At 38.0% G+C, this 20,661-nt stretch overlaps 1 protein-coding gene across 5 annotated transcripts in view; it reads right to left on the reverse strand.

Moving 5' to 3' along the window:
- Nucleotides 1-20,661, reverse strand: part of PCSK5 (proprotein convertase subtilisin/kexin type 5) — a 212,224-nt gene that overhangs the window by 63,606 nt on the left and 127,957 nt on the right. For all 5 annotated transcript variants that reach the window (XM_027708433.1, XM_027708432.1, XM_027708435.1 and 2 more), the window contains 2 exons: nt 13,594-13,806; nt 6,593-6,693 (listed from right to left, as the gene is read on the reverse strand). In XM_027708433.1, coding sequence (XP_027564234.1) covers nt 6,593-6,693; nt 13,594-13,806 — 314 coding nt within the window. The remainder of the gene's footprint in view (nt 1-6,592; nt 6,694-13,593; nt 13,807-20,661) is intronic.

The following is a 20,661-nucleotide window of genomic DNA, read 5'->3' on the forward strand; positions in this document are numbered from 1 at the left end:
TATGAAAAAAATGTTTCTTGCAAAAATAGCAGTGTGATGAGAAGTGCTGAAAGAATACATAAACTTTTCTCCAAAGGATGGAGGTAAAATACGGTATCAGAGGGTCACTAAAAAGAGGGTCACCATGCAATTTGGAATTATCAAATAACCTTCTTTGGAAATCCTAGCTATGAGAGAACAGACGTGAATAATTATTGCTATAAAAAAGAGTCTCTGCGTCTTAGACATCTTGTAGAGCAGTAAGAGATCATTTTCATCACATAGCACCACCCTGAAATTGATACATTTAAAAAAAACCCATAAGAAATAGTAATAAGTCAAATTTTCCTATGAGATCTACAACCCTACTACCTGTCCTAATGACTCCAATATATAGACTCATGCACAGGATTATTTTAGCTATGCTAATGGGAGACGTTCTTCTTTCCTAGGTCATATAAAGAATCAATGTGCAGATTTCTGTTGTAGCACAGAATTTTAGAAGCAATGAGGCATTAAGACAGCCTCTATCGTTGTGCTTATGTGTTTAAATGGTCTACACCATAACTATTTCAATCCTGAAAATAAGAAGATAGAAAAATGGACTCCAGTGTTTAATAAGTATTTAGCCAGTCATGGATACATTATTGACGTGTTTTGACATGTCTGTGTTTTGACATGTCTGACATCCCTATATGTTCTAATTGTCATGTAACTCTGCACGTAATCCTGTTAACTTCCTGCTAGAAAAGAAATGAACACTATGTACTTGGTGATTAGCACGTAGGTCTTTCCCTATAAATGCAACTTAAGTTTCTCCTCTAGCAGTCTTTTCATTTTCCAACCTGGTAAGCCACTGTTCATTCAACTGGTATATCAAACAAAACTATTTGTTTACTTCAGAGTTAGATTTCAGTTCCTTCTTTGCTCACACTGCTTTTCTGAGTTCCAAATATCTTGTTAGAAATTTGTCACTACTGCTAATTTCTGATTTGTGTTGAATTTTACCCAATCCCCTTTGAAAGAAACCCAAGTCTGACTGGTGATGACAATCCCTTAAAAAAGAATTAATGGCAACTGAAGGTACTGTATGTCAAAGGTCAGTTACCAGTAGCTTTAATAGCATACTCAGTAGAACTCTATTTAAAAAGATGTGCAATTAATGATATTTTATTAAAATATCTCTCTACGATCAAAATTGCCATCAACAGCCTTTTACACTCATTATCATATTTCTCCTCTTTTTCCATTAAAAGGTTAAGTTAGGTACTGGAGAAAGAAGAGTAGTGATACATGTGTGAAACCAAATTGCTGACTAACACTCATTAAGAACACATAATTTAAACCAATTACATTCTGAAGTGTAGTGATATTTGACAGGTTTCACTGTGGAAAGGCACACTACATCCGTCCATTCAAACAGTCGCTAAATAACTTCAGCACATCACTCATATGTTAAATATACTATGAGTATGTTTAGATCAGATTGCTCAGAACCCCATCCGACCCAACCTTGAATGTTTCCAGGGATGGGGCATCCACCACCTCTGTGGACAAACTGTTTCAGTGTTTTACCACACTCACTGTGAAAGAAAAAACCAAAAATCCATCTTTTGCATTATCTTTATATTGGTTTTTAGGATACAACCCAAAGAAATTGTGACAGGACATGACAGATGTATCCCTTTAGAGTAACAGCAGGCTAGGCAGCAACACATCCACCGGCAATGGTGTTCTGGTGTACCTGTGCCAAATACGCTGTTCACACAGAGGTGGAAGATTCAGAGCCTACAGAGTATTGCATTTTTCCCAGAGATAAAAAATCGTAAGTGCCAAATCAAACAAACAATGGCCTAACTGCAGGTTGATAATAATGAAATTGGGAAGAGAAAACGCTTGAGAGAAAGGTATCTGAATCACAACCTTTATTGTGCCTTCTCCAAAGGAAGAACAAAACAGGACTGTCCAAAAGACAGTGCACACAGTCTGCTGAATAACAGCATGGAAGGAATGTCAGCAAAACCTTAGGTTAGTTGCCACTTTTAGAACCAGCTGTGGCTGTGCAGGTGGGGAAGGCTTACATTATTTTAGTTTAATGCAGGAAGATATGATTAGCATGGTAGCCAGGCTATTGATTTGACCTTTCTTCCAAGTCCAGTGATGCTGATCACTTCTAATAGAGTTGAGCTATGACACTGTGGTGGATGGCATCTCAAAAAACTGAATTTAGGGAGACTGTAGTCCCATGAAACTGCTTGTCTTCCACCCTCCTCGTTTTCCTGCCGCTAGAACAGTGACAGAAAAAAGCAGATGGGCTCCCTGCTCTCAAGGTGAACAGCCAGCAGCACTGCAAGAGTAACTTCAGAGAGAAGCCTCTAAAAGCTGGGTCTGGGGAACACTTGGAGAGCCAAGAAACTACAGAGGATAGAGCTGCCAAACTCTTAAAAGTCTCAACTGAGAAAATGTCAACTGAGATTTTTGAAAAGCTTTTAAAAGTTAAAGGCATTGCCCTGGCATCAGAACAATGGCTAACCACTTGTTTTATTTCTAGCTATTGCTCCAAAGCACAGACACAGAAAATCTCAATGAAAAAGTTAAAAATTATCACAATCAAACATTATTTGTTGTTAGCCTAGACTGAATTTAAGAAATGCCTGGATAGAATTTTCTTTAAAGATGTTTATAGCAAGTTAAATAGAAAATTTCAGCCCTAATGATTATTCTTTGGCAACTTTACATGTAACTGGAAAGAGAACCTTAAAATGGGAAACAAATAACTGCAATTTCAGAGGTGGTCAAAGCTCAAGAGCAACACAGGTTCTAAATAAAGAATTAATTAATGGCTGTGTTTTTCAGATACTTCAGTATTAAGAGCAAACTACTCCAAAAATGCAAAGGCCAGACTGGATGGAGCTCTGAGCAACCTTGTCTAATAAAAGATGTCTCTGCCCATCCGAGGGGATTTGGAACTAGATGATCTTTAAGATCCCTTCCAACCCAAAGCATTCTATGGTTCTATATTGCTCATGTGAAGAGAGTCATAGAAGAAAATAAACTCTCTCCAAAGCCATACCACTGAGTGTATCACAGAGTAGAAACACAGCAGACCAATACTTCCATTTCAGCTGCTGATTCTTACTCATGAAACTGTAGTTTATATACTTTGGGTAGGAAAATATGCATTGGCTTACAGACAGTGGAACATGCAGTTCAATTGGGGATGTATAATGTATTCTTCTGTCTTCAGAAACATCAGGTTTTGTTTTTTTTAAAATTTGGCTTCTTCAAAGGAAGAAGTGCCCTCTAGAACAAATATGGGCATACTATCTCTCCTGACTCTGATTCCCCCAAATTCCAAATTCAAACTTTTCATCAATGAGAAAAGGTATTTCTGGTACCAAGTGTAGATGGTACTGTGTAACGCAAGTAGTTTATTTTTAGTAACAATATTACTGCCTCTGTGGACTAAATTGATTATACTTATTTGCTGGTTTACAATTTACTCATAGCGCCTGTCTTTATGTGACAATTGTTGCCTATCTACAACTCTGTATTGCACCTGCAGGGATTCCAAACAAACAATACGAAACTCAGCTACAATTCTTTCATTCCTGAAGGAAAACATGCCATTTGATACTCAAACACTGGATCAAAAAAAAAAAAAGTGTTCACATAACTGGAAATTGGGGTAGCACGCAGAACACCATCCCCAAATGATTTGTTACCAGGATTTCAGGAGCAGGTCCCAGTTGGAAAAAACAGCTAACTGGAGGGTTCAAATCAGTAGGAAAGCCAGAGATCCCCCATCAGCTATTTGCCAATCCTACCATATGGGGCTTGTCAAAGAAAGAAAGTGGAAGGTTGTAGTGTAAATCTGCCTCGCTCATTTTCCATTGGTTTAATGTACCTTTGCATGTGAGTTGAAGCAACCTCTTGGCTGTTCTAACTCACATCCAGGCCATATTAGTGCTCTGTTCAACTCCTGATGTCTCCCAGGAACAGAACTTGGCTACTGGGGAAAACTGACCTCATAGGCTTGAAGCCCTTCCACGGTATAATTTATTGTGTTTTCCAGCACAAAGTGGAATGAAACTATTCATTATTACAAACACAGTCAAGAAATGTTCAGGACTAAGTGCAACAATTTTTAAGAAGCTTGCGGTATGGATAATGTAATTAAACTTACAAAACACCTTTCCATCTTGTCTTTTAAAAAAATCTCATATAAGCACTTAGTGCCATTAGTACAGGTACTAACATGGAATGTAAGGAAGAGTCCATAAAAATACAAAGTCTGTTTGAATGCAAACAAGTTCCAGTAAGCAGTTGCACTATGCTGCCATTTCATGTGTACTTTAAATCCCATGTATTTTACAAGTACTGCAGAAAATGCTGAGATGGCTTCAAAGTTTCTTTTTGCATACTTTAATTTCCAGCATTTAGTTAGGGTCACCTAACTTGTCAGGTGTGACAGGTGAAAAATACATTCCAAAATTTCAAATCACATAAATAAGAATTACCCTTTAGAAACTGCATAAAATAATCTGAATAGATTGCATATAAAAAAATCCCAGACATTAAAATTCAATATATCATGATATGATCTCCCTGTAATATTAAAGGCCTTACTTCATAATCTATAACTTCACAGACAAAAAATTTCTCCAACCTAAAGAAAAAAACCTGGCATGGGAAACCAGGAAATATTTCTCTCCCTAGTTTCTCTCTCTCTCTTTTTTTTTAAACTTTAAAAAAAAAATTATTTTCTTTAATGGCTGTGGACAGCATAGGAGAGAAAAGTTAGTGAATGGAATATATATGAATAAAACCACATTTGTGATATTATTAATGTAATTCCTTTGGATCTATTGAAACACACAGGCTAAGATACAGAAACAAATACAAACCCTCCATACAATGAAATGGAACAGAGTCTGAAAGGAGGCAAAATCAACACATTTGCACCCTGAAACTCTTGTTAGCTCCATGGGACAGAGTACTACAAATACAAAAAGTGCCTAGGATATTTAGTTACAGGCACATTTTGTCTCCACAACCACATTTGAAGCTTTAATAGTCTTGTCTTTGTGCCTATCATAGCAACTATTAATTTGGAAAAAAAAATACTAGTCCATGGGTACTAACACAGACTTCCCACTGGTATATTCATCAAAGTTCACAGAGAAAAAAGTGGAAGCTTCTCAGTGTGTGTTAGGATGTCGCAATCAGAAATAGCTTGTTAGTATGTCTTGAGTGCTATAACTTTATGAAACTTTCAATTACAAGAATAATTTGTTGGAAAATGCATACAAAATATCACATAAAAACCCCAATTATGAGCAACCTCAGTTCATTAAGAAATAGTAAGAAAAACGTTCAGCAAAATGAAATGTACACACTTGCAATCTTATCTGTACTACCAGATTGTTTGGAATGAATTTAATGATTTTAAAACAGATTAAGAAGAGATTAAAAAACCCACAATAGCATTATATTGACTTTTCAAAATACCTTTGTTTCTAAGGACTGCAGTAAGAAAAAATAATTATATTGACACAAGTGCTCCACCACTTAAGATTATGTCAGGTCTTCAATTACAAATTATTATTATTCTTATAACTCAACACCAAAAAAGTATTCTGTGCTGAATATTGGCCCAAGCTCTCTTCAAAAAAGTAATATGAAACACAGAAACATAATTCCACTGTTACAAATTACATACAATTTGAAATTATCATTGTGTCCAAATTGTTTACTGCATTCACAGGAACTGGCTGTTCCCAGAGGAAACTAGTTTTCTTCAGAATTTAATAGAATTTATCTCCTAATGCTTAGAAACACTTGATTTTGAGTAGGACTTGGGGTGGAGCATTCCACCTTAAACCTGCAAATCTTATCCAAAAGAGCACAAACTAATGCAAAAGGTTTTCAAATATAGATTTACCTGAAAAATCTCCCATATTTTTGCTGCTCCATGAAACACATTAAAGATATATATTAGACATAAAGAACAAAATCCTGCAGTTGAGAAAATGTCTGTTAAGACAGAAATGTTTCTGAGCTAAAGGTTAAAGGTCTTCTGAACTACATTATCCATGGTTTTTAGAGCTGAGGAACTTAACCCGTGTTAAAAAACAGACTTGTGTGAGCATGATTAAGTTGAGAATTTTTACTTTTTATATTATATTAATTTATCAGGGTAGCCTAACATCATCCCAAAACCTCCTTCAATGTTCAAGAATTGCTAAGAGGAAGCTGATGAATGCAGGAGGTGACCTACAGTAGCCTGCAGAGCAGAGCAGATCTGGGCAGCACTGTGAGGTGCTTTACAACACTGTGAGGATGCTACACATCATTTAATGGAAATCACCTGTGCTCAACATTGTTTCAAGTTACTTCAACACTGAGTACTCTTGTTGACACCTCCACAGCGTTAGCTTTCCTGCATGTGAAATAAGCATGGAGATCTTGCCTGCTCTCAGAAGGGTACTGTAAGTTATGATAACAAAGTTTCCAAAGCACTTTGAGATCCCTTGTATAAAGGTGCTGGACCAATCAGAAAGATCCTTCTGTATGCTTAATTTTTTTTTTCAGAGTACAACTCAGATCTTACTTTGCTTCCAGTGCCAGGGCAATGATGCCTGCAGCCATAGGTGCAGAGGCTGAAGTTCCAGTATGGCTGTCTGTGCAACGCTGCCTCAGGTCTGTGGTGATCTGGAAGAAATTGAATGTGTGAAATTTAGAACACAACTTCAGAAAAAGGAGCAGGTTTTATTTGCTTGTATGAGTCACATGTATGTGGAGGGTATTTTCTTCTTTCATTGCAAGGAAAGGAAAAAAAAGAGGTGTCTGAATACATGATGCTACATGTTCTCAGCTTGAAGTCACTTGTGAAGTCAGAGAGGTGTTCTCTATATTGTTCTGAAAACATAAGTCAGTCCCTGTTTTTTTCATGGAATGCTAAACAAAGAGACTTTTAAACTAGAAAAACATGCAGAGGGGTTTGAAACTGCACAGTTAGAGCTTTGCCCCTCTTGAATTTATAGAACACTTCAAGAATCTCAAAGTGCTTTACAAACAGAAATGAACTAAATCTTATAGTGCTCCCCATATACAGACTGTTTATGCCCATTTTAGAGACTATAAAAAGAGGTATGGAGGTTAACTAGGTTGTCAGAAATCACACTGGAAATAAGCAACAGAAGAGAGTACAGTTGGACTCATGCTAAGTACCGTGCTTAATCATTCCTTCATGCCTTATGCAATAAATCGCATGAAACTAAGCAGTAATTAATTGGAAAATGGTGATAGTAATCACAAATTTGGCCCAGCCATCACCAGCCCATTAGACATTTTGAGTTTTTAATTGTTATGTATTATGTATAAATAATTATATGCTGCCCTGTATTTTTTAATGTAACCTAAGTGAATGTCTACACTGTGATGTGTAATACCAACTAGAGGCACAGTCTTCTACTGAAGTTTTATGATGCTTCTATCTAATAATGAATTTTATACAGATTCTTTCTGTCAGACCGTAAATCACAACCAAGAATGTGTTTACTCTAAATCCTGCTTCTTTTATGGAACTGTTAATCTAAAGTGATTCTACTTCATGCTTGTCTTCCTGAAGAAGTGGTTCCTAGCAAGGGCAACACAGTAGAGGCAAGAAGTCACTACTACCTAACAGAAGCTCAAGCAAAACCCACACAGACTTGAGAACAGTTGTTAGAAGACAGCAGTCCACAGCACCGAAACCTCCATGAAGGTGTGAGTGACGCCAAACTTTATTCTCAGAATTTCAGTCACTGTAAGATATAAAATATCTGCCTGAGGGGCAGAGGAGAAGTTGCTTACACAATTTCTTATCTAAGCACACAGAATTATTGTGTCTTAATTCACTAGTATCATGCTCCATTTCCAACACAGATATGCACAAAGATGGGGGAGGAGAGGACTGGAGGATCAAAAAACCACAAAAAAGCACTAGGCAAGTGAAAATGCCCATCCAGCTTTGAAACCTCAAAATACACAAAATATGATCTGAAAAAATTATCTACATCCTGTCTCAGCAGAATATAAGCAAATGCGTGTAGGAGCTATAGGTTCTACACTTTACATTAGCCATATTCAGTAACATACATATTACACGATTTGTATAAGGCTGCTGAAAGTTCTCACAAAATGTAAGCATACGCAAGCTAACACAAAAGACTTCTAATAGAGAAGGAGCTAACAGCACCAAGGAAGTGATTGTTGAAAATGAGTAGTGAGCAAGTGAAAGAAAATGAAAGTTTCTAGAAATTGAAAAAGACAGATTAAAGCATTTATAATGTCAGCTCCTTAAATTAGTGAACTTGTCAGAGGCCAGATTTCTTGACTAATAAAGTCTAGAAAGAACCTTTTTTCCCCTATTATTTAATATTCTTCATAAATAATTATTTATCTGTCATCAGCTAAAAGTTGGAACCTCATAAAGAAAATACTTCTATAATTTCTTTCTCTCTTGCCTTCTTGCCTATTGTATGTGTATTAATTTAGACAATGAAAATTAACAGTGTTCGGAAAAGCCTTATCCATGCAAATACCATAAATGCCCTGACAACACTAAAAGATGAAACTGCAGCAGGAACAGCCCTAACAATGCATTGCCTATATGTGCAAATCCAAGTAGTGCTTTTGCAGGTGGGACTGACATGTTCAAGAACTAGAGGATGACATGCACCCATACAGAGATATATGCAATTCGGATATCCCATTAGGAAAAAGAGTGGCCAGTGTTGTGGTGAGGACCAGAAGGAAAGCCAGGAAAAAGAGAGGGCAGAAGAAGGGATTAACACATGCTTGTGGCTTTCATATCCTAGCACTTGTTCCCTGCATAAAAGTGGTGCAGCAGGTGCTTTCCTTGGAGGATTAGAGGATAGCAAAGCCTACAGGACCTCAGGCAGGGAAAAGTACTCTTTCAGCAGCTTTTCCCTAAAGGACAGCCTCTCTCACTACAGTGAAACACATACCAAATTTTGCTATATTCATTTCTCAGCCTCTGGGAGACCATCCTTTCAGAGTGATTTCACTGTCCTGTAACTACAGATATCAAGCACAATAATCCATGATATGTCTTTATTTGGTAACATATTCCCTTATGTTCTGAACAGATGCTGTGGCAGCAATTTGAACTACAGACCCTGATCTCTCTTTGAGCCAATATTTCAGCAGAAAATGGGTAGGGAAAGCTTTGTAAGTGGAAATCCCATTTGAGCTAATTCAAAGGAAAGTTACTGAAAGGAGCTGAGATGTTTGGGTGTAAATTACCTCCAAGATCCAAGACATGTTTTTCAGCACTGTGGATTAACTGTCAGAGAACTGTTGCATTCCTCCCAAGAAAAGTGAGTATTGGACCACCAACAGGTGAGCAAGTTTCAAGAAGAAAAACGGTGCCCCAAATTCCCAGACAACATGAGAGCAACATTATAAGCTCAATAAAAGGATGTGGTGTTTGACAGCACCATGAAGCTGTCATTAGTGTGTATTAGCAGTCATTCTGATCAACAGTGTGGGCAGAAGGAGAAATTTTTTAATCTTCTGTTGAGTATAACATGAGTGTATGCTTGAAGTACCTTTGTAACAATTGCTGATCAGGGAAAATGCTGATTAAACTGCCCAAGAAAATCCATGCAATATTTCTAGTGGCATGAGTTATATCCACTTCTAAATCAGTTGAATCAACCAGGTTTCACTGAAGACAATGACAATGTTTCTGGTACTGCCTAGTTTAATCAACATGAAATTAACAACCTCAGACAGACACACTGATGAAAGGAAGACAAAAATTATATGAATCATCACTGTATTACCTCCCATATGCAGTAGAACAAAGCTTTCAAAAAAACTAGACATTTATTAAAGGAAAAACTCTAGACAATGTAACGGTTTTATAGAAGCAATTTGGTCTGGAGAACTAAGGAGATGTCATTTCTGTATAGTCATTATTAAGGTTGTATCATCACTCTTTCCATAGTTTCACTGACTGAGAGGTTAATAACGAAGGTCAAAAATTGGATTTCCCCTAGCAGAGGACATGCTCACTTGTCCCCTCCCAAGCCTCTGCATCTCTTGCTATTTCCTATTTCATGACATGAGTTTTTGATCCAATTGAATAATCTTCTATTTTCTGCTACAGTTCTTCAAGACACGTTGATTTCTATGAATCTATGTCCCTACAAATGAAAAGGCTTACTGTTCATTTTATATAGCTTGTGTGTCCATGTATACCTAAAACTGAAGGTGCCACATGATATCCTGTGTATATCTTGTGCATACCTTGATAACCTGAGTGAGTTTCTGAAGGAGAGCAGGCTTTTGTGTTTTAAGAACTGGTAGGAGACTGGTTTGTTTTTTTTCATCATTTCAGTTTTCAGTTCTGCTTAGTGTAGTAGTTAGTGAGACTGGTTTGGTTTTTTTCATTGTTTCAGTCTTGAGTTCTGCTTAGAGTAGTAGTTAGTCAGCAAGGAAAAAATATAACTTACAGGAGAAAGAAAATCAGCAGAAAAATTGGCATGTATCACAAAACAACAAAACAGGTTATTTTCAGCAGTTAAGTCATATAATAGGCTTATGAATTATATCTGTGAGGGACTTTCATATGTAAAATCCTTCGTGCTGAAGGAAATAATTTGAAAAAGGAATTCAAAGGAAATGCATTTGTGCAATATGTTTGATAAACGAAAGAACTATATAAATAACTATATTAGGTGGTACTTAACCTATCCTAGCTACATGGTCCTGGAGTGGGGAAGCTATCTTCCAGCATTATCCTATGATATTCAAAGTGGTAGAGAAGAGAATAATAGGAATAATAGAATAATACCTTGACAACTGTATATTATTAGCCAATACTTCTGCACTCACAGAGTTATGAGAAATAACATCTATAAAGAAGTATAATTTTATAGTCTTTACCTACTGTTGATTTGCCTTTGTCCGAGACTGTGAGTTTCTACACCTATACCTATGCCAGCACTTGGCAGCTGCACTTGAAAACACTCAATTCTAATTCTTTTCTCTGAGAGTCTGCGTAAAAGGCATACATGTATCTGCATCTTTGAAATGTTTGTATGCTTTGGCCATTTCAATATATAGAAAGGGTGGAATCTTGGTCCATAAGTGGCTAATTGTTACTGCAATAAAATTCAGTACAGCATACCACCAAGTGTGCTTGGAGTACCACCCCTGAACAACAAGGAACTCCTGCAAGATGGTAACATCAGTGTGTGTTTAACTGTAATTGTTAGCTTAAAATATTTCAAGCTATTTTCAAGCAGAAGACAAAATTAGAAATCCAGACTAGGAAAACTTCTAAAATTACATCCTATATTTGTAGCAAGCAATTTTCAAAAATGGGTAGCAACGAATAAAGAAAAAAACTTTTTTGTGTGGTTATAAAAGCATGGGTGATCTATTAATCAAAATAATTTTTATAAGAATTTTTAGTCCACACAATGAGTTCCTAACGTTTGCTCACTGTTTGTTCATTTACCTTATAATACATTCTGCACATACTGGATAGAATAACACAGAAGAAAAAAAAAAGGAAGATACTCAACTAAAGAACTGCAAGGAAAGATAGGAAGGAACTGTGGAACATGATAATAGACAACCATAACCATTCACGGTCCCTCAATCTTGCATGGGTATTTCTGTACTATGACACTACAGAATCTTACATGATATTGGAGTTTGTTCTGAGTTACATGACAAAAAACAAACAAACAAACAAAACCCACAAAAACCCCCCTGACTTCTCACAGATATCTGTTGATACCATCAGTAATTTTACACTGTATCTGTCTGCAAAATGAGTGCATTCAATATACTTTCCAATATTCAACATACTAATCCTTTTAACTCACAGACACAGTGCTTTTGTCACTCAGTACTACCTGACTGGTGTGTCCAGTCTGGATGTTCAAAGTTCATAACATGAAAGAGAGTTTATAAGAAAACATATGTTACATAGAATGATGCAAGACAGTTATTAAAAGTTATTAAAAGTGATTAATCATTCAGGCTACGTGGGCAGAGAGAAGACAGTAGACAACTGGAGTGGTTTTCATACTAGCAATAAAATCAGTGACACCAAATGCTAAGAAATTGAAGTTAGAGGAGCTCAGAGAACAAATGAAAATTTTTTTAATGGCAATGGGTTATTAAAACCACTTGCCCTAAATTTAAGTGGATTTTCTGTCACTGAAAACTTTGAAAGCAAGATTGATTGTATTTGTGAAAATTATTGTTGAGTTGATAGCAACTGCTGGATTTGACGAACTCAGGGAAGTCCTACAGACCTGGCTAAGTAAGAGCTCAGGGTGGAGGAATGCAATCACTTCAGTTCACCTTACACTGTATTACGATCACTTAAACATGAAGATGTTAGTGAAAGTCTTTTAAAGGACAGTGAAGGGAATTTAATCACAGAAGTGAGAACTCCTAGGAGATATAGTAATTTTTTTTCTTTATTACTATTTATCAAGGAGAACAAGAAACACGCCAGGAAGAGAAAGATAAGGTTTCAGCGAAGAGAAGCAAGTAATGAACAGAAAAATTACTGGAACAAAGTACCTCAGAACAAGTTTAAAACAAAAATTAGATAATATGAAAATAAGGAAGAATCCAAGAACAGATGGCCAGCATCCCAGAATCCTTGAAAGACAAGGCAGATAGTATTAACAAAACATAGTGGCAAATATTTTTAACTCTTCTCTGACACCAAGAGAGGAATCTGCTAAGGACCAGAAATAAGGCAATGTTAGAGGAGTACTTAAGAAAACATATGGGAAAAAAACCCCCCTTCAAATCCCTCAATCTTCTGAAGTAATTAAGTTCTGTAAGTTAAACACTAGAATAAATAAGCAGGGAAGAGGAAAACATTAGCAAACCTCATTTACCTCATTACAAGTGTTTAAAAGGTTAAAAGGATTAGTATGTTGAAAACTGAAAAGTATATTGAATGTGCTCATTTTGCAAAGGCAGATACAGTGTACAAATACTAATGGTATCAACAGATTATCAAATATAATTAAAACAATTTGCCGTTTTCCAGCAAAGATGAGTACATTAGGGAAACTGGATGCTGGCTGCTTAGGAATGAGATGAGGAACAACACAGGAAAGATGAGCACTGAGTTAATTTTCCTTACAATATATTTTTGCCAGAATAAACAGCAACATGGTGGATTCACCATCCCTGGAGGTTTTTAAAAAGAGATTGGACGTGGCCCTTAGTGCCATGATATAGTAATTGGAGTTGGATCAGGGGTTGGACTTGATGATCTTGGAGGTCTCTTCCAACCCTACCTATTCTATGATTCTATGATTCTATGAGTAAATTACCATCACTGAATGTAAAAGAGGAATGATGCTGGATCAAAATAAATCTGAGAAAATAGAGGTGTATGTAGACAAACTGTTAATATGAGTGTAAAATCTGAAAACTATTGATAACTGGATTTAAAACAGAGGATATTATTACAAATTATTTCTCTTTCTCTCTCTCCCTCCAAAGTCACTGAACAAACATAAACACATACACATTAAAGAAAATAATTAAACCCCATACTATTTTCCTGTCATAGGATTCCCCGCTGCTGTATGTTGTAGCCAGAGTGGATGCACATTCTTCCAGATACCATGGCTTCTTCCCACTTTCAGCTGTGCTGCTTATTGAAATAGTGTAGATGCTATTGGTGTAGCCATCACAGGAGCAGTGGTCTCGACTTCTTCCACCATTTCCAGATGCCCAAACAAAAACTGAACCTAAGCCTCTTCGACCCTGTTCAGAAACAGTAAAAAAGATTTGATCAATAATTCTCTTCCCTCTCAACTGCTTAATAGACAGGTCGTTTCCCCCAAAAAGGCATCTCATGAGAAAAAAAAAATAAGCAATTTCACTGAGAAGAATCGGAAATGAAAACAGGATTTAGCAGAGTTCAGAATCAGACATTAGAAAAATTCAGAAAATGAGTGGTATGAACACAGCTTTACAAGCAACTTTTATACAGTGTTTGTTTGTTGGTCTGCATCTATGCTATTCCAATGTACCGTGAAAGAGGTGCTGAAAACTCAGATGAAGCATTAGAATATCATACTGTGTTGCAAAAAGGAAAATAAATACCATACTTGAAACAAAACCTCTTCATGATACTTCTTATTTATTAGGATGCTCTCAGCTGTTTCTTCTTGGGTTGCCTGAGGCACTGGGTTTTTTGGGTAACATTATATACTGTGAACCACAGCACCATTTTTTCACACACACTATAAATCACAGAATCACAGAACACCTGAGGTGGGAAGGGACCTCAGGTACCTAGTCCAACCCATCTAGTCCATTATGACCGCTAAATGCACAACACAACATATAAACAAAACTAGACAAAACTAATTCTTATAAATCTATTCTAATGAAGCACTAGATCATTAGTTCAGCATGTTATTTCAAACATATGACTAGCTGGACAAGTTAATTAGGCATATTCATAATTTAAAATAGGTAACCTCCCCTTGACATTTTCTTAATATACAAAGTTATATAGTGTCCAAATGAATCAAAACATTTTAGTGGTGCTAATACTCTTACACAGGTATTGACATGAAAAGTGAAGGCGATCAGTAACATGTATCGTTGATATATGGTTAGTTATTTATATTTACATATTTCCTTATTTATATTTACATATTTCATGCCAGTGAATGAAATTCAGATTCATGCAACTGTATGATTAATTATCAGCACTAACTTATTTTTGATTAAGCTAAATAGTGTCACCCTTTCTTACAAGACACTCTTGCAAAGCACGGTACATCTACAAGTGTGCTAACAGTCTCACCTATACCTCATGTGCTTGCAACTCATCATGTTGCATCTGCCTGGCTTTTGGATACGCCCACCACTATGGGCCCATGATAAAATAAGGCATAAAACAACTTTTTGCACAAATCACAGATTAATTCTATCTAAATGCTCAGAGGGGTTTTGCTAAGGCTTTTTGTGCTGAGCATAACTGAACTGACATTAATGTAAGACAAAAAACTGTCACAACTCACAGTCAAGGCTCAAGTTCTCAAACACAGACAAATTTATTAATCTAGTATTAATGTCCCCATTAAGGGACATTAAAGATCTTCAAGTCCCAGCCTCTCTCCAATGGACAGAGACACCTTTCACTGGACCAGGTTACTCAGAGCCCTATCCAGTCTGGTCTTGAACACTTCCATGGATGGGATGTCCACAACTTCTCTGAACAACCTGTTCAGTGCCTCACCCCCCTCACAGTAAATAATTTTTTCTTAATATTTAATCTAAACCTACTGTCTTTCAGTTTGAAACCATTCCACCTTGTCCTGTCACTACGTGCTCTCGTAAAAACTCCCTCTTCATTTTTTTTCAGGCTGCAACTAGGTCACCTTCTCTTTTTCAGGCTGAACAAAACCAACTTTCTCAGCTTTTCCTCAAAGGAGATGTGCTTCATCCCTCTAATCATCTTAGTGGCCTTCCCCCTGGACTTGCTTCCTGTACTGGGGGCCTAGAGCTGGATGCAGCACTCCAGGTGGGGCTTCACTAGAGTGGAGGAGAGGAACAGAATCACCTCTCTTGACCTGCTGGCCACACGGCTGTTTATGCAGCCCAGGATATAGCTGGTTTTCTGGGCTGCAAGTGTACAGTGCTGGCTCATGTCCAGCCTCTCATCCACCTGCACCCCCAAATCCTTCTTAGCAGGGCTGCTTTCAATCTGTTCATCCCCCAGCCTGTATTGACATGCTGCACCCTCACCTAGGTACAGCACTTTGCACTTGGTCTTACTAAACCTCATGACATTCCCATCAGCCCATTTCTTGAGCTTGTCCACATGCCTCTGAATGGCATCCTGTTGTTCAGGTGTTTCAACTGTACCACTCAGCTTGGCGCCATTTGCACGTATGCTGAAGGTGCACTTGATCCCTTATGTCTTATAATGAAGATATTAAAAAACACTGGTCCCAATACATATGAACCCCTGAGGAACACCACTTGTCACTGATGTCCATCATGATTCTGAGTCATTGACCACTATCCTGTGGATGTGACTGTCCAAACACTTTCTTATCCACCTAAGAGTCATCAAATCCATCTCTCTCCAATTTAGAGAGAAGGATGCTGGGGGGGACCAGGCCAAAGGCATTACAGAAGTCGTGGTAAATGACATCTGTAACCCTTCTCTTGTCCACTGATGTAGTCACTCAATAGTGATGCAGTCACTTAGTCACCTATGTACACACCTAGGTGGTCACTAGGTTGGTCAGGCAGGACTTGCCCTTTGTGAAGCCATGTTGGCTGTCCCGAATCACCTCTCTGTCCTGCATGTGCCTCAGCATTGTTTCTAGGAGGATCTGTTCCATAATCTTCTCAGGCACAGAAGTGAGGCTGACAGGTCAGTAGTTCCGAGACTCCTCCTTTCTACCCTTTTTAAAGATGGGTACAATGTTTCCCTTTTTCCAGTCACCTGGGCCTTCACCTGACAGCCATGACTTTTCAAATATCATGGAGATAATTTGTGAGTTTAGTGAAAGTATAATACCTGGAGAGACTATTCTTTCGAGCAAACTAAGTTAAATAGCAACTTCTCCTGGTTGTATTTACATAAGGTTATGTCTCTAAATGCAAATTTTCATTAAAAAAAACATTTCAAGCAGTGAAAAAAATCTCAGAATGCCAAGTTATACGTACGATGAAATCCACATTCTTCAGACAAAATCAATCAGAATATTTCATTGTTTTTCATTTCCTTTAGTTAGTCTTGGCTACTGCATCAACAAAAGTTGCAAAATAGCAACACTTTTTGTGGTTTTTTAATTTTTTTTAAGACAACGTTGATGAAATGTTACAGCTCTACTTCCCAACATTATGAACTCTTGTCAAATCAAAACCCTCTTTCCATTTGGGGTTCTCCCTGCTTTTTCCAGCTAGCAGGGTTGAATTCAGAGCCTCCCAAAGCCAGTGGGATGTGATTTGCAACTGCATGGGCCTCTTTTATGAACCACTTTTCTTTCATTCTACAATGAATGGTCATACCCCTTTGCAAATCTTACACTACCATTCTGAAAACATTTGATGAAACAGACTAAAGGAAGGGTAAATGGAAAAATTATTTCACACATATTCACCAATTTATTACACCAGCAGGTCAGGGAGAGAGAAGACAGGCCTCTCTGATGTTTGTGGGGAATAGGATGGAGGATTACCCTAATAATATATTGGTTTGTTACTTTTTTATGTGATCCTGCTTGATTTTTACTGGTTTTGTTTTGGTTCCATCCCATCACCTCTTGAAATTAAATCATGCTTCCCAGCAGTATGCAATTATTTGCTTTCATCTTCTGTCTCCTCAATGGAAATGGTAATTTGTGGCTTGCCCATCAATTCTTCCATCTGTTTCAGAGTCAGGAACGGATTTCTGTCTGGTCTTGCTCCCTTAAAAACCAACTCTCTCCTACATACGCTCCACCCAAAAAAGTCAGTATATATACATACACAGTTAGAATACACAGAAAAAAGCTTACCATACAGCCACACTGTTACCTTCAGAACACGTCAGAATATTCCATCAAAACCTTTTAAAATGAATTTTCAGAAGTATCTGCTATTTGGAGATTTTTACATATTTTTACTTTTTTTTTTTCTTCACATGCACGTCTTGAAAGCAGTATTAGGTAATTACTTTGGCCAAATCAATACCCCATGGGAAATTCAGAATAACCCACCAATACAACCAAGAGAGATGAAATGAGAATTCGGGGTAATCCAATCCCAAATTCCACTTTTTTAAAAAAAGAAAGGTTTTGCAAAAGAAGTTATCAAAAAGATATTCACACAGAAAAACATCCTACCAACAACAGTCCATCTGTCATTTTTCTGCTGTCACTATCAGCTGGTCATGTATGCAAACAGCAATATAACATGACTTGCCCCATTCATGCAATGAAAATCTTTTCACTGTAGGATATGACTCTACTTAGCGAAAATTTTGCAGATTTAACCCCCGAATTATTAGCTTGTCTGCATAGAGAATGTACCTCTATTTCTTTAGATGCATACTTATGCTGCTGTGCTATTAGTGAACAACGAGCTGTAGAAACAGGTATGTGAATTGGCCACAAAATGTCATCCTGATGAAAACATGCCCATGGATCTTAGAAATTCTGTGATTGAGTATTTAAAAAAAATAAACATCAATTTAGATTTTAATAATAATGGTAGGGCTTTAAAAATAACAGCCGTTTGCACCTGAATTTACCTTCTCATGCTAAGTTTTTTTGGTAAACAAATTATAGCAAATATTTCTTTAAAACTAATGTGTCCTGCAAATACGTAAAGGATCAATGTCTCTTTTATTGCAATAAAAAGAAAGTATCAGGTGCACTGACTAATGGAAACGAGTATTTTCTAATATATACAGAGAAAGAATTCCCAGTCCTCTTTTTCATGGCTAGGCTTCGCGAACGAAGATTTGGGAAGGGCTCTACCCACATTTGCTACAAGCGTGCTGGTGGCTAAAGAGGCCAATGCAAGATATACAAATCCGGTTGAAAAAGGTACAGCAGAAGGACTCCTTGGATGGTATCGGCAAGACACGATTCTTTCTGCGTTGTCTTTTCTCCTCCAGAATGATCCTGCATGCGTTCTCAAAAGAAGCTGCAGCATTATAGATAGTGTGTCTCCAGAGATCCTGACTAGAGGCCAGAGTAGACCAGTGATGAAAATCAATATGGTCAAGGCTGAGATGTTGTTTCAGGGAGTCCTTGTATCTCCTCTTTGGGGCTCCTCTCTTGCGGCAGCCAGTGGCAAGTTCACCATAAAGCACGATCTCAGGGAGGTGGTAGTCCTCCATCCTGGAGACGTGTCCTGCCCAGTGCAGCTGTGTTCTCAGCAACATGGCCTCAATACTTGTAACCGCTACCTGCTCAAGAACAGACGTATTAGTCACATAATCTGATCAGTGGATGTTTAGGATTGTACGGAGGCAGTGTTGATGGAAGCGTTCTAGGAGTCGCAGGTGGTGGCGGTAGATGACCCATGATTCAGAACCATATAAGAGAGTAGACAGCACTATGGCTCTGTAAACACTGATCTTTGTGCTTTTCTTCAGGTGTTTATTTTGCCAGACTCTTTTATGGAGTTTTCTGAAAGCTCTATATGCCTTTGCTAACCTGTTGTCTATCTCTCCGTCAATCTTACCATCCGAGGAGATGAGGCTGCCTAGGTAATTAAACTGCTGGACTGATTTGAGCTCTGATTCGCCAGTGGTGATATGGGGATGATGCAAGACTTCCTGAGGTGCAGGTTGACAGAAAACTTCTGTCTTCTTTAAACTGACTTCCAGCCCAAAAAGCTCAGCAGTGTCTGCAAAGCAGGATGTTAAAAGCTGCAGAGCTACTTCTGTGTGGGTGACGAGGGCGTCGTCGTCAGCATAAAGCAGCTCACAGACAAGATGGTTTAAGGTCTTAGTGTGGGCCTTCAGTCGCCTTAGTTTGAAAAGGCTTCATCGAGGTCTGCCGTGGCCCTTTGGAGCATCATGTTGAAAAAGACTGTGAATAGAGCTGGTGCAAGAACGCAGCCTTGTTTCACACCATTGGTAATTAGAAAGGGCTCAGAAAGTGCATTGCCGTATCTGACTTGGCTGCGCTGATCCTCATGAAGTAAGATGTTGGGGGGACAACCTAGACATTCCAAAATCTGCCATAGACCTTTCCTGCTCACAGTATTGAAAGCTTTGGTGAGATCAACAAAGGTTACATAGAGACCTTTGTTCTGCTCCCTACACTTCTCTTGCAGTTGTCTGAGAACAAATACCATGTCCATGTGTGGTGGTTTGAAACTCCCAAGGATCCAATTTTTAAGTTCAAGCCCCCCTCCCAGAGTCTGCCCCTGTGAGAGGGTGTAGTGATGGTATGGACTTGATATCTTTTTCACTTCATGTGGAGAGTTTTCAGACAAAACACAACCATTCGTTATTGGGGGAAGGGAAAAATATTTACAAAGGTGTATTTACTCACACCTATATATATATATATATATATTTACATTGAATTAAATTCCTCTTTTCCTTCAATAAAAGTCCAAGAAGGAAAGAGAAAAGTCTTTCTGTCACTGCACAGGCCACAGTTCCTTCGTTTCAGTTTTTTGTGGCACTGGTTAGTGTCCTTCATTTTCCTAAGGCAGCAGATTTAAGTGTGGCAGTCAGGATTTTGGTTCTTACTTTGTGGAAATTCCAACCCCGAGCCCGAGCCTTCGGGGGATTTCCTTGTAGATCTTCACTCCTCTTGGGGTAGAACATTGAAGGCAGCTTTCAGTTCAGTCTTACCAAAGCTCTTTTGCTCTGTCCCAGCTTCCCAGCATGATAGAAGCAGCAGCAACAGAGGGCACAGCCACCTCCCCCGTGTTCCATCCTGGCTCAGTTCTCAGGACGATTCCGGGTTTCTCGGGTCCTCTGTCTCACTCTAGCTGCTGCTGCATTTTGGGACTCCCTAAAGGTTTGGAAGTCCACCCCTCCTCTTCAACAGGTCTCTGAGTTTTGGGAAATTAATACAGTCTTACCCCAAACCAGTTCTGTTGAGTTTTCCTCTGTTTCATTGCCAGCTCTCCCTCAGGCAG

The sequence above is a fragment of the Neopelma chrysocephalum genome, unplaced genomic scaffold, assembly GCF_003984885.1.
Source record: "Neopelma chrysocephalum unplaced genomic scaffold, ASM398488v2 Primary Assembly neopelma1_96234, whole genome shotgun sequence".
In the NCBI taxonomy this organism is placed as follows: Eukaryota; Metazoa; Chordata; class Aves; order Passeriformes; family Pipridae; genus Neopelma; species Neopelma chrysocephalum.